At 34.5% G+C, this 14,171-nt stretch overlaps 2 protein-coding genes across 2 annotated transcripts; one reads left to right on the top strand and one right to left on the bottom strand.

The window, feature by feature from the left end:
* Positions 1–4,160: 4,160 nt before the first annotated feature.
* LOC142178406 (uncharacterized) lies at positions 4,161–5,017 on the bottom strand. The gene is made up of 3 exons (XM_075247747.1): positions 4,868–5,017; positions 4,565–4,751; positions 4,161–4,477 (listed from the first exon to the last, which is right to left on the bottom strand). The coding sequence occupies exons 1-3, from the start codon at positions 5,015–5,017 to the stop codon at positions 4,161–4,163; spliced, it is 654 nt and encodes a 217-aa protein (XP_075103848.1).
* Positions 5,018–11,662: 6,645 nt separating this feature from the next.
* Positions 11,663–13,949, top strand: LOC107828347 (transcription factor ORG2-like). Its single transcript, XM_075247746.1, has 3 exons — positions 11,663–11,926; positions 12,432–12,803; positions 13,860–13,949. Exons 1-3 carry the CDS (start codon positions 11,663–11,665, stop codon positions 13,947–13,949), a joined length of 726 nt encoding a protein of 241 aa, XP_075103847.1.
* The last annotated feature ends 222 nt before the right edge of the window (positions 13,950–14,171 follow it).

The raw sequence follows: 14,171 nt of genomic DNA, 5'->3' as shown, positions 1-14,171 counted from the left end.
AAATATTCGTTACTTTTGGGAGATATTAGCAGACTAGCAGACAAGATAAAAATTGGGAAAGACCATAAATTAGGGTTTCAATCAATAAAAAAGGTCATGACTTTTAAATTTAATACATTTCGGTTCCTTTTTAAAATTTTTGAGTAATGACAAACTGACTTTGGAGAATTTGGGTATTATATGAAGAACTTATTAAAAAAACTTTATTTTAATTTGAAAAAGTTTCTGGGGCTTACGCCTTACTATAAAAATGCGCTTCAAACGCCCGAGCGTACACCCCGAATGCCCGGGCATACGCCCCGAATTGTTGGGCGTACGCCTCTTGAAACTTTCGCTCAACACCATCGCCTCAGGGCATTTTTGGTGCGCCTTGCCCCAAGGCTCACCCCGAAAATGCCTTTTAAAACACGGAGCAACACTCCAAGGAGGGTTTTGCCGACAAGAAAAATAATAATAAGTAAATGAAAGTGAAAAAGAAAATGCGTGATAGTATCTTTTTTTTTTTGTTTAACCATAATTTAGTCCATTCCAGAATGTTTTGGTGAAAATTTTGGAAAAATCATTTTTTGAAATGGTCTCATACATGATTAGAGCGAGTCTATACAAAGATGCCCTATGAGTCGAACACGTCACCTTCCGGACGAAAAGTTTCTTGTCTTGTCAGCAACTTTTAGTCCATGGCAAAATGTTCTGGTGAAATTTTGGAAAAAAGCATTTTATGAAAATTTTATTAATTAAACCTACAATTAAATTTGTAAAAAACAATATAAACACGTGATATATTAAGATCAGTCGATCAAACCCAATATAAAACTTGAAGCGATTAACTTGATCCCCAATTCTAATAAAGATCGGTAACTTTTATAGGTCCTCTGAAAGTTGCCGTGGAGTGGATAGCCTAAGTTATTTTATGCCTCACGAGCAGGTGCGGACCCACCTTGTACCAAATGGTTCAACTGAACCCGATTGACCGTAAACTTTTACTATTTAGATGTGTGAATTTTATGAGAAAGCAGTAATATATATAAAATGAACCCACTTCGCACAACTGTGATTGATAGTTCAGTGGTCAAGCTAGTTCATTTTAGTCTGAGAAGTCATGAGTTTGATTCTGCTCTGCGCAGAAATCTTTTGGACATTTTTATATTTTGAAGTCACGGTAGTACATTAGAACAATTTAAGGGCAAGGAACACAGACTTCTCTCGTCAACTACACTGTGCTCTTTATGTTTATTTTAGTAATTTTATACCTTAAATAGTTCTGTGCTTTTTTCTCTTTTTGGGGTTACATGAAGGTGAGCTAGTTTCTGTTATAAAATAAAAGCAACTTAGTAAAACATGAACAAGATATGTTATGAAATAAAAGCAATTTAGTAAAACATGAACAAGAAATGGAGATAGAGAGAAGGAAAAGATTTTTTTCTTCAATTGTGTGTATTTTTCTATCAATTACAAGACCTTTATATAGACATAAAAAGTGAAGAAAAATATGTCATTGAATATGTCATTAAGCATAGAAATATGTCATTAAGCATTTGAGAAGATCATGGAGGAAGAGTAGACATCCACCATAATTTGATTTTTCTTATAACAGTTTCAAATTTTTACTTAGTTATTGTTTTAGTAAATTAATTTTTTATTTTACTTTTATTTTGTTTATAGTTTTTTAAATGGCTAGATTAATTGAGAGTAAAACATATTTTTTTAAATAGAAGACTGTAAAGGAAAATTTCTTATAATTGGTTAAAAATTGTAAGAGTTATTTTATAAAATTTAGTGGAACATTAAGAAAATTGATATTTCTTGTCTAACCATTTTTTATGTAGAAAACAAAAAGCACTTGAAAATGACATTTTTCAGGGGCATGATGGTAAAAAAGAGTAACATACAAAATTCACTGTGTTATACATGGAAATTTTTACCGTCGAGTGTTATCACAAAAATATTGCATTGTCCAATTGATCCCGTTTAAATAAAATTCTGGATCCGTCACTGCACAAGTTGTTGAGAGTTGATAAGTGGAACTTATAGGACCCAAAATGCTTCGATCTGTAAAATAATATGCCAAAAACGAAAGCATACTTCACATTTATTGAAAATATTATTTCTGTCTTAGCTGTAACAGTTTGAAGTGAAGCACATTATCCTCACATTGCCAGCAAAGACTAAAAGGAAATTGAGATATGTTAATCAAACTACCAGTTAATATCTGGCTACATCTTTTTTAATAAATAAACCACCTTCTTACAAATTAAAGAACAATGGATGAAATGCATCTATGAAGTTCATCAAAAGAAATTTTATGAAGTTCTAGATGTGGAATTGTGGTAAGCATTACCGGTCATGACTCATGAGTTTATATATGCCACCCGTTACAATAAATTATATGCCAAATTACATCAACTCCAAGAAAAATGGCCATTAGGGACGAAAACGGGTCCCTAAAAGCCTGATTTTGTTCCCTAAAAGTCAATTACGACTCTGGTCACCACCCGTAACGTAACTGTAGGTTCCGCTATTAAAGGTCAATAAGGACGAGATTTAATAATGTTAAATCTATGGATCTGATGGAGCAAACCCTAGCTAGAAGAGAGGAAGAAGGAAGATGAGCAAAGAAGGGGAAATAAGAAATGATATTCTGTTATTAACCAAACAAGTATTGTACAAAAGACCCCTATTTATATACTTTACTAACTAACATTTAACCTCTAACTAACTATCATTAAATAGTCTAATCTACCCCTAATCCGGTAATTCTACATTAAGTCACCCCTTTCATAATACTCCCCCTCAAGCTAGGTGGTGCAAACACATCAACACACCTAGTTTGGAACTCAAATACTCATGTTGAATTCTGCTCAACCCTTTTGTCAACAAATCTGCATGTTGCTCCCTTGTACCTACATACTTGGTTGCAACCAATCCTTCTAACACATTCTCTCTTATAAAGTGGTAATATATATCAATATGCTTTGTGCGTTCATGAAATACTGGATTTGCAGTAATCTATATGGCTGCCTTTCTATCACAATGAATGTTTACAGGCAGCTGGACTTCAACTCCTATCTCCTTTATCAGTCCTACTAGCCATAACAATTCTGCAACTGTGGCTGCTAGGCTTCTGTATTCTGCTTCAGCAGAGCTTCTAGAGACGGTTGTCTGCTTCTTAGACTTCCAAGACACTAAGGAATCACCTAGCTTGATCAAGAATCCTGTCATAGATCTCCTTGAGTGCTGACATGCAGTCCAGTCTGTATCACAGTAGGCCTCCAGTGTTCCTGTGTTTTTGCTTGACAGCAAAACACCTTTCCCCGGATGATTCTTGACATATTTAACAATCCTTATTGCTGCCTCCATATGAGACCTTTTTGGTTGTTGAAGGAATTGACTTTACATTTGCACACTAAATGCTAAATCAGGTCTTGTCACAGTCAAATTCAACCACTTCCCAATTAACCTTTGATAGACTCCTGGATCTGGTAATAGTTCATCCACAGTATTACTTCTAGTTCCCAAATGATCATCATACTCCTTTATTGTCAGCTTTGCATTGACCTCTAGTGGAATGGTTACAGGTTTTGCTGCTCCAAGGCCAAGCTCAGAGATGATCTCTAAAGCATACTTTCTTTGATGCATGAGAATTTCATCTGCAGACCTTGCAAACTCTATACCAAAAACGAATTTCAAGGAGGTGCCAGTAACTAGCATGTCATTCACATAAACTAATACTATTACAGTGCCTTCATTGGTCTTCTATATGAACAAGGAATGATCATATTGACTCTGAGCAAAACCAAACTAATATAAGGCTTCTGTAGCTTCTCATTCCACTGCCTAGGAGCCTGTTTAAGGCCATGCAAGGATTTAAGAATCCTACAAACTGGCTCAGACTCCCCCTGGCTTCTAAATCCTGGTGGTAGTTGCATATAGATCTCATCAAAGAGATCACCTTGAAGGAAAGCATTGTACACATCCATTTAATGTATATGCCATCTCTGAGCTGCAGCTATGGACAGTACAGTTCTTACTGTCACCATCTTCACAACAGGTGAAAATGTCTCTTGGTAGTCAATTTCCTCCTTTTGACTATACCCTTTAGCTACTAGTCTAGTTTTAAATCTGTCCACTTTACCTGAGGCCTTGTATTTGACTTTATACACCTATTTGCAGCCAATTAGAACCTTTTCTGTGGGAAGTGTAACTATGTCCCATGTATGATTGCTTTCTAGTGCCTCAATATAAGCTTTCATAGCTTCTATCCACCTAGGATCTCGACTAGCCTCAACAAAAGTAATAGGTTCCACAATAGAAAATAAGGTTAATAGATAGGCTTGGTATTTAGGGAATACTTGAGTATAGGAAACATAGTTTGCAATAGCATAAGGGACATACTCATGAACATTCAATGACACAAAGTCCTTCAGCCAGATGGGAGGATTCTTGGGTCTGGATGATTTTCTGACTTCATTCTCTACAACTAGTGGAGCAGTGAAGGATCGTTGAGGAAATGAATACTGCACTTGTTCTTAATCAAGAGCTTCTTGAGCTGGTGGAACTGCTTCACCTGCAGCTTCAACATCATGAAGAACTGCTTTTGTAACATCAATTGTATCTCCCATGTTTGGTTGTGGTAGTACTTTGTCATGATCATCACTGTGTCCCATGACAGGTACATGTGGAGTTTCTATCAACTGAGAATAATCTGGTGCTGTATTAGGCTGCAGAAAGATTGGTGAATATTTGCTTCTTGCCTGTCTAAATGGAAAGACAATTTCTTAGAATATAACATCCTTGTTGACAAAAAAAATAATGGTTAGTAAGATTTAGGAGCACAGCCCTTCTAGGTTGCTGCATATCCCATCATTACTGCTGGTATAGCTCTTGGCATCAGCTTGTCCCTTTCTTGAACTGCTTTAACATAACATAGGCAACCGAACACCGTTAGGTGCTCTAGTGATGGTTGTCTATTGTACACCTTCTGGAAATGAGAGACACCATTAAAGACTGATGAAGGCATCTTATTGATAATATGAACTGCAACCAAGACACAGTGCCCCCACTATTTCAGAGGTATATGAGCCTGAAATCTCATTGCTCTAGCAACTTCCAGAATGTATCTATTCTTCCTTTCAGCTACTCCATTCTGCTTAGGAGTATAGACACAGGTTCTCTGATGTATCATTCCAAGACTATTAAAGAGCTTACTACAAGTGGAGTTAACAAACTCCAATCCATTATCTGTTCTGATCACCTTAACAACTTTATTAAATTGTATTTTCACATAGGACATGAAGAACTTTAGAACTACACACACATCAGACTTGAACTTCAATATGAATAGCCATGTCATTCTAGAAAAATCATCGACCAAAGTCAAGAAGTATTTATTTCCATCAACTGTTGGCAATCTATAAGGACCCAATACATTTGCATGCATCAAACCAAAACATTGTATGCTTTTTATGCTACTGCTAGGAAATGGGAGTCTAGTACACTTAGCTAGTAGGCATACATGGCATTTATTCACAACTGTAACATACTTGTCGGATTTAACTGGGAATAATTTCTTTAACAATCCAGAAGGCACATGTCCTAGCCTCATATGCCACAAGTCAATGTCTTCCTCCTTTTTTGGTTCTACAGTATCCTTGACTGTCAATACTATTTCTATATTTCTCTTATTTGCATGAAGGATTAGGATATAGAGACCATCATGTTCCTTACCAATCTCCTTCACCCTTCCGATGTAGAGATCCTGAAACAAACAAAAGTCAGGGTAAAAGGCAAAACAACATTGTAAGTCTTTTGTTGCCTTGGATATTGATAGTTTCATGACCCAAAATCACACCACAGGTTTCGTGATGCCACTTAGTCTCTAAGACTAGGTAAGTCGATTACAATTACAATTCAAGCCTTTTTTAAAACATATAATTCCATACAAGTGTTGAAACCAACAACGAAAATAATTATAACAACCTCCCAAGACTAGTAATACAGAGTCACAAACTCTAACTGAATATATGCAATGATCTCAAAAATCGAATATACAATACTGTTCGAATAAGAGATGATAGTACAATATAATGGAAAGACTCCAAGGGACTGCGATGACCAAGTATTCCTACCTTGAATCCTTGCAATCACACTCTTATCTCTGCCCGAATCCGATATCTCCAATACCTGGCTTTGCACAAAAATATACAGAAAGTATAGTATGAGTACACTACAGTCGGTACCCAGTAAGTATCAAGACTAACCTCGGTGGAGTAGTGATGAGGTACATTCGAGACACTCACTAGTCAAACAACCTGTGCAATATAGCAGTATACGATAGTACTGGAAAATAACTAGCAATGATAACAACAATAATCAACTAGTGATATAAATAGCAAGGCAACAAGAACATCATAAAAATTGCCCAAACGAATAATGAACACAGCACAACCAATTAATCAAGTCCTTCAAAATATACATCTTTTATCTATAAGTCTTTCGAATATAATTCCCTCAAATAAAACTTTTCGAATATAATTCTTTCAAATAAATATCTCCGAATATAGTTCTTCAAATAAAATATTTCGAACATAATTCTTTCAAATAAATATCTGCGAATATAATTTTCAAATAAAATCTTTCGAATATAATTCTTTCAAATAAATATCTCAGAATATAATTCTCTAAATAAAATCTTTCGAATATAATTCTTTCAAATAAATATCTCCGAATATAATTCTTCAAATAAAATCTTTCGAATATAATTCTTTCAAATGAATAACTTTCGAATAAAATTCTTCAAATAAAAATCTTTCGAATATAATTTTTACAAATAAATAACCTTCGAATAAAATTCTTCAGATAAAATCTTTCGAATGCAAATAAGGATTTAATAAGTGTCAGCAATTTCCAATTTAATACTTAAAAATTCTCACGACTTTAAAACCAATAAAATTTGCACATATAAGTTATAAATGACGTAATGGAGTTGTTCCAATTTTTGGAACCGAAATCCGCCCTCGTTATCAACCAATCGACTTATGGTCGAATTTATGAATATTTCAAGAACTTCATTTTCCAACTTTTCGCCAAAATGTGCTGAATTGTCCTATGGACTTCCAAATCCAAATTCGAACATATGCCTAAGTCCGAAATTACCATACGAAGCTATTGATATTATCAAAACTCCATTCCGGAGCCGTTTGCTCAATAATCAAACTCCGGTCAATTATTTTCATTTAAGCTTCAAAAATGAGAATTGTTCTTTCACTTAAATTCCGAATCTTCCGAAAACTAAATTCGATCCCATATGCGGGTCATAATATAATACGAAATTGCTCAGGACCTTAAGTCACTGAACGGAACGTAAATTCTCAAAATGACAAGTCGGGTCGTTACATATAGTAGGTTATATCTGAATTTTGGAATATGTAAAACATTTTTGAGTATACTTCTTGCTGAAATAGGACTTGTACCCATATGTGTAACATAGACTACATCTCCATTGGGTAGGTGAACTTTCTTAGAATCACTGTGTTTGATTTCTTTTGACTTAGATAATAGCTTCAAATCAGACACCATCTGATTGGTGGCTCCTGTATCAATAATCCAGTTTGGAGGCTTATGGCTTACCAAGAAGACACTGCTAGTACCTGCTGCCATGTTTGTTGAAGGAGCTGATAGAGAACTTTTGTTTAGCATCTACAGTATCTGCTCATATTGCTCCTTAGTGAAAGTGCAAGCCACTGGCTGTCTCCCTGATGAACTATCCCTTGAGCCTGAAGACTGCCTCTGCATTGCAATCCTGATGAAGCTTAAATCTGCATATGCTGAGCCTGAGCTTGAGCCTGACTTTGCACCTGCATAAATGGTTGTACCTAAGAGTAATAAGACATATTTGGATCTTCAATGCAGACATTGTAAGAAGCAGCTCCCCCTTTCTTCTTAGGCTTAGACCCCTGTGGATAACCATTGATCTTCCAGCAATTCTCTCTCTTATGTCACTTCTTTTTGCAGAAATCATAGTATTTATTGTATGTTTTTTCTGCTTCGAATAATTTCCAAGTGGTTGAGGATTGTTGACATGATAACTGTTATGTTTAAAATTGGCTTGAAATCCACCAGACCTAGCTGAGTATAGGGCAGTTGACTCATAGTTCTCATTCAAAGTTGCTGATATTAATCCCAGACTTTCTGCTATAGCAGCTATAGACTTTTGATTTTCATCACTCATAATCATTGAGAATGCCTTATTGACTATAGGTAAAGGGTACATCAATAAAATTTGACTCCTTGCTTGAGCATAGGAGTCGTTCAATCCCATAAAGAATTGATACAGCTTTTGTCTCTTCATGAAGGAAACATAATTCCTAGATTTCTCACAGATACAGGGAGCTGGTACTAATACCTTAAATTCATCCCATAGGTCCTTCATTTTAGTGTAATAGACAGAAACAGAGAAAGTGCCCTGGTATAATGTTGCAATCTCTTTGTGCAAATTGAAAGACCTAGAGCCATCTACCTTATCAAATTTCTCTCTTAGATATTCTTCCCAAATAGCTTGTACACTAGCTCCAAACACTACTCCTCTAACAAGTTGTGGAGTTACTGCATTCATTAAACATGAAAGTATAATTGCATTGTACCTCTCCCATTGTTCCCATAGATTTTTACGAAATTTCTCCTTTTTCCATGTTCCTTCTTCAAGCCCTAACTTATTTCTTACTCGCAAAGCTATCCTCATAGAATGACTCCATATAGTATAGTTATCCATATCTGTTAATTGAAACAAGATCAGTTGAGCTCCACTCGTATCGGCAAGTCCAAGGTACAACGGGTAATTGTGAGGAAAATCGACTACAAATTCCTCATTAGCTTGAGTACTATCACTAACACTTGCATTTACACCTGCGGCGACATTAGACGTGGTGTTTTCAACAGCGTCTCCCATGGCTGCTCTGCTTCAATTGACGAGGATTTCATTTTTCATTGATTCTCTGAACTCACAAAATTCACCAATTAGTGATGCGGATCAATAAACGAGACCAAAATTTCCTAGTCTGGCGGCTCTGATACCATATTAAATATATGAATCTGATGGAGCAAACCCTAGCTAGCTAGAAGAGAGGAAGAAGGAAAATGAGCAAAGAAGGGAAAATGAGAAATGATATTCTGTTATTAACCAAACAAGTACGATACAAAAGACCTCTTATTTATACACTTTACTAACTAACATTTAACCTCTAACTAACTATCATTAAATAGTCTAACCTACCCCTAATCCGGTAATACTACATTATCCCACCCCTTTCATAATAAATAACTAGTCCTCAAAGAGTATTCCGATCGGAAAAATTCTGGACCTAAAACACTTTTAGGTAAATACAATGGCAACTTAGATTCAAATGTTTTAAATTTGGATTAAATATATAACATTAGCATTGGCCATCATGTTGGTGTAATAAGCAAAATAAACAATTATTAACAAGTCAATAGACACTATATGTGGCCAGAAAATTTGCGCCTGTTTAGTACTAATTTGACTGTCAATTAACATACATCCATGATATTGTAGCGAGATTCCTCAGCTATAATAGCCAAGGAAGATAAATCAACTGTGTCAAATAAAAATTACTTTTTTAAAATCTGATAGATTAATAAAAAATCGTTGAGAATTATGTCCGAAATGCAACACCATCTCTCTCTTTAGTCGTCTTCATGCAATCATAGTTGGACCAACTTAACATAAATTGGAAAAAATAAAAAAAAAATAATTCGTAAACTATTGAGACATAAATTTAACAAAGAAGGAAAAATGGAAAGGATTCTTGGATGATCTAGATGATGATATCAAATTATCTGGAAGCAATTAATTAATTGTAAGATAGAATTTTAAAAAGGGTTGTTGCCCTAATATAAGAAGGGTATATTGTATAGAAACGTAAGTACTCCTCCCACGTGCCCCACCAACTTTGGCTCGAGCTTGTATTATGGTTGCTTAATCTTGGCTTGCGTTGTCCATACATGCACACGCTATTTCATACTGAGTTTTAACTCTTTATTCAGTGATAATCAAAGTTTTGTTTAACTTTATTAGGTAATTTAATAGTTATACAATCCTTCTTCGCAACTACTTACTCTCCGTCATCAAATTGGCTTTTAGACACACACAAACTGTCGGGTTCGAGTCCTGGTATAGAAAAATCCTTGACAGGGAACGTTTTTCGAATGGGGCCCTACCCGGCGCGAATTCGGATATAGTCGGGCTCCAATACAGATACCGGACACCAAGTGAGAAATAAAAAAAAAATCTCACACAAACTGTTGAGGGACTAAATTCTGTAGGAGGAAGAGTTGCCATATTCTTTTCACATATGATTTCAACTCACATAATTTTAAAGTAGGATGAGTTTTTTTTTTTTTTTTGATAGGACGCATTAGCGCGAGTAGTAGTGCAACACATCGGCAATGCGTGCAGGGACATATTTACGGTCTAAAATATGAGGCATGTGAACTCATGGTCTCTCCGCCAAACCAGATATTTTATGTATATATTTCCTAGAATTGATGTAATATTATCTTTCGGTTCTCTTGGACCGGTTCCTAAAATGGTGCACGTAATTGAATGTTGAGTTATTTGTCTATACGAACAAGGATCAATTCTCATTTAATATTTTTTTTCTCTTTTTTTATTAGTACACCCATGTTCTAATATTTCTGAATTCGCCTTTGGATGCGTAGCAAGTTGCCTTGATGTATCTTCACCTTAAAAAATTTGAATTATCAAATATTAAACGGATAAGAACTAACTAAACTTTTTTTTAATTTTATTATTACAAATACTACACTTGAGTCTAGCCAATAAGGCCGAGAAAGGTATGGATGAGATCTACACATTGGCTTTCGATAAACATCCACCAGTGTTATAGGGCTGGCCCATGGTAAAACATTTTTAGAAGTTTTTTTTCTTTTATTTAGTTTTTGTTGATTACTACATTTTAATTTACATGACATCCTTTTTGTTTTTAGATGTCCCGAAATTAACGGCAACGTTTTATTTGAGATGTCCGAAAATATTTGACATTTTTAAACTAATATGTTTTTCTATCCCATTTTTTAAGTTTCTGTAACCGGAGTATATTTACATTATTAACTAATTAATAAGCTTTCAAGCTGTGTATTCCCTAATTTCTTATTAGCTTTATAATAACTAGTACCTATATCCATTCTTTCTTTCACAACTAGTCAACTACTTACATGAGATCCAGGTTCAGATCATATCTCAAATCTGTGTGTTTGATAAAAAGAAAAGTGACATAAAGTTAAATTATTCCTTTAACGTTTTTGTTGATTACATAAGAAAAGTTACACCAAACGCACCAAATTAAACTGCACCAAGCATAGTGCATAACTTAACTAATTGTTTTTCAGCCCTGATTAAACTAATATTAAGTACGTTGTTTTTTTAATCTAATTAATGTCAAACTGTAATTTTTTATTTGAAAACAGAAACCAAGATATTAAAATAAACAAAAAGCATATGAACGGTTACAGCAGTTTGTATAAATACGGAAGATAGTCGCTCCCCAATTTCTTAGGAAAGTAATATTATTTCTCCTTAAGAAACCTTCTAAAAATGTTAGTTTTTTCCTCTTGTATTTTTCCAAACATGAATACTGAATGGTCCTTTGAAGAACCACAAAACTATGATCAGCAGAATAATATTCTACAAAATGAGATTACTAACGACTCGTTTGAAGGTTTACATATTGATAATATTCAATATTCATATTCTAAAGAAAAAAGCTTTGATAATCAGTCATTAATGGCGAAGAAGCTAAGCCATAACGCAAGTGAGCGTAATCGACGGAAGAAGATGAATTTCCTTTATTCCACTCTTCGTTCTCTGCTTCCTGCTGCTAATCATCAAAAGGTAAAATCCATATATTTGTAATACAAAAGTCCCTCTTCGATACATAAAAATTGTGTATTTATCTCTTAAGAACGTTGTACGTAATTTCAAGAAAATAATTTAGTTTACATACTAAATGCTAGTGATGATAGGAAAAACACCGTCTCTATTTATGTGTTTCTTTATATTTGAGATTTAAGTTATATACACGGATAGTCTAGTCTGGTTTAGCATATTATAGCATGTTGATTGCTATTTTTATTAGATTACTAATTAATAGTTGAAGAGATTTACTTGTGATGAACTTATAAATGACATGATTGTGTGAAACAAAATTTACAAAGCCTAACTTTTTTTTGTCAGACCTGACTCAAAGGACAAGCTTAATTTAATTAGAGAGCTAGATACCTAATTAGGAGATTGCAAAGAAGATAACAATGATTCACATGACATAAACTTTGGTTTTGTAATTCATAAATCTATTTTAATTAAGTTGTTTAACCTATATATGTCTCTTTAATTACAGAAAAAGCTAAGCTTTCCAGCAACAGTATCTTATGTGCAAGAATACATACCAGAGCTGAAGAAGGAAATTGAGAGATTAAGTCAAACAAAGGATTTGCTTTTATCAACCATATTATCAAAGAAAGCAGATTCATTAGTCCAGCCTAATAATTATAATAATAAGAGAAATACAACTTCTTCTGCATCTTCAACATCTATTTTTGCAAGTCCACTCTGTAATGGGCAGGTTTTGGTACACATCTCTACAACTCAGACAAATGGTTTTCCAATTTCAGAAGCATTTCAAACTTTAGAGGAAGATGGGATTCTTTTGCTAAATGCAACGTCCTTTAAATCTTTTGGAGACAAGATTTTTCACAGCTTGCACTTTCAGGTACTTGGCCTTTTCTTTATATTTGAAATAAGTTACCCAAAACCAAATTGGAGTTGGGGTTAATTTCACTAGGGTCATCACTGAATCCATTATATATAAAAGTAAAGTCACAAATCTATTTTTTGATAACATTAAAATAAGGGAAATTAGTCTCTCAAATATTGACAAAGTTTGATATTGGTCATAACGGCTCCGGTGGGTTCCCTTAACCAAGCCACTGCCTATGAGTCGCCGGCTCATTCTTCAACAGGCACGCGGTCAGAGCCTAAGCTAGTGATGCTTTCGGCTACTGGACTTTCGCCATCTAGGGTGCAGCATTCGGGCTGCTTCGCCTAGCTGCACGACGCTTGTATTGCTCTCCCACAACCCCGTTTTCACGGTTTAGGCAGCTCCCATTTCGCCCGCCGCTACTACGGGAATCGCTTTTGCTTTCTTTTCCTCTGGCTACTAAGATCTTTCAGTTCGCCTGGTTCTCTCTTGCCTGCCCATGGATTCAGCAGCAGTTCGAAAGGTTGCCCTATTCGGGAATTATGATTTCTGGTTAAGCACATATAACCTTCAACTAATTAAAATGTGCACTTTTGATCCCTCTGGCAGTGAACATAGTGCTAAGCCATTCAATTATCAATGTGTTGTTAAGTTTGTACTATTACTTCATATTTGAAGGTAATATACTTGTAAAAATAGTCTAAATATCACATATTGACTATACAAAGGGACCAAAAACACACATATTATTTTAATTAAAGATTAAATGTTCTTAGCCAAATATTACAAGGATCAAATCCAGAATTTATCAATAATTGAGGGATCAACAATTCAACAGTACAATTATCCCCTAAAATAATATAGGCGGTAAGCATTTTTAGTTACTAAACAATATAATTTTGTTGTAGTAGCTAACGTAGGCAACCAAAGTAAAGATGTCTATATATGCACTTAAAATGGATGGTTGTTTTTGAAGAGAAACAACTTAATTTCTTAAAAGCTTTAATTTACGTGACTAAAAAAGAAACTATTGACATTTTTCTAATTTATTTTTATTTAATATTCCAGATGCAAGGGACAGTTGGAATGGAGATTCAGAATCTGGAGACAAAGCTTTTAGTAATGTATGAAGAAAATCAAAATCGTAGTTTAGCTTAAATTTTCAGTTCTGCTAAATAATTGTCAATTGCGCGTTGATGATAAATAAAAGTTATGCGTAGTTTCGTTTATTGCTTTAGAATCTAAATAACTCCCTATTAAAACATCTTAAATACTACATGAAGCCATTTGAAAAGAAGAATAAGAATACTTTAAAACAAAACAAAAAATGTTAGAGACACTCCTCACTTTGCTCATTCATATTACACTCGACTAATTTAG

Source organism: Nicotiana tabacum, chromosome 24 (assembly GCF_000715075.1).
Source record: "Nicotiana tabacum cultivar K326 chromosome 24, ASM71507v2, whole genome shotgun sequence".
Classification (NCBI taxonomy): Eukaryota; Viridiplantae; Streptophyta; class Magnoliopsida; order Solanales; family Solanaceae; genus Nicotiana; species Nicotiana tabacum.
The sequence above is the reverse complement of the archived record's forward strand: the minus strand, read 5'-3'. Positions and strand labels throughout refer to the sequence as shown.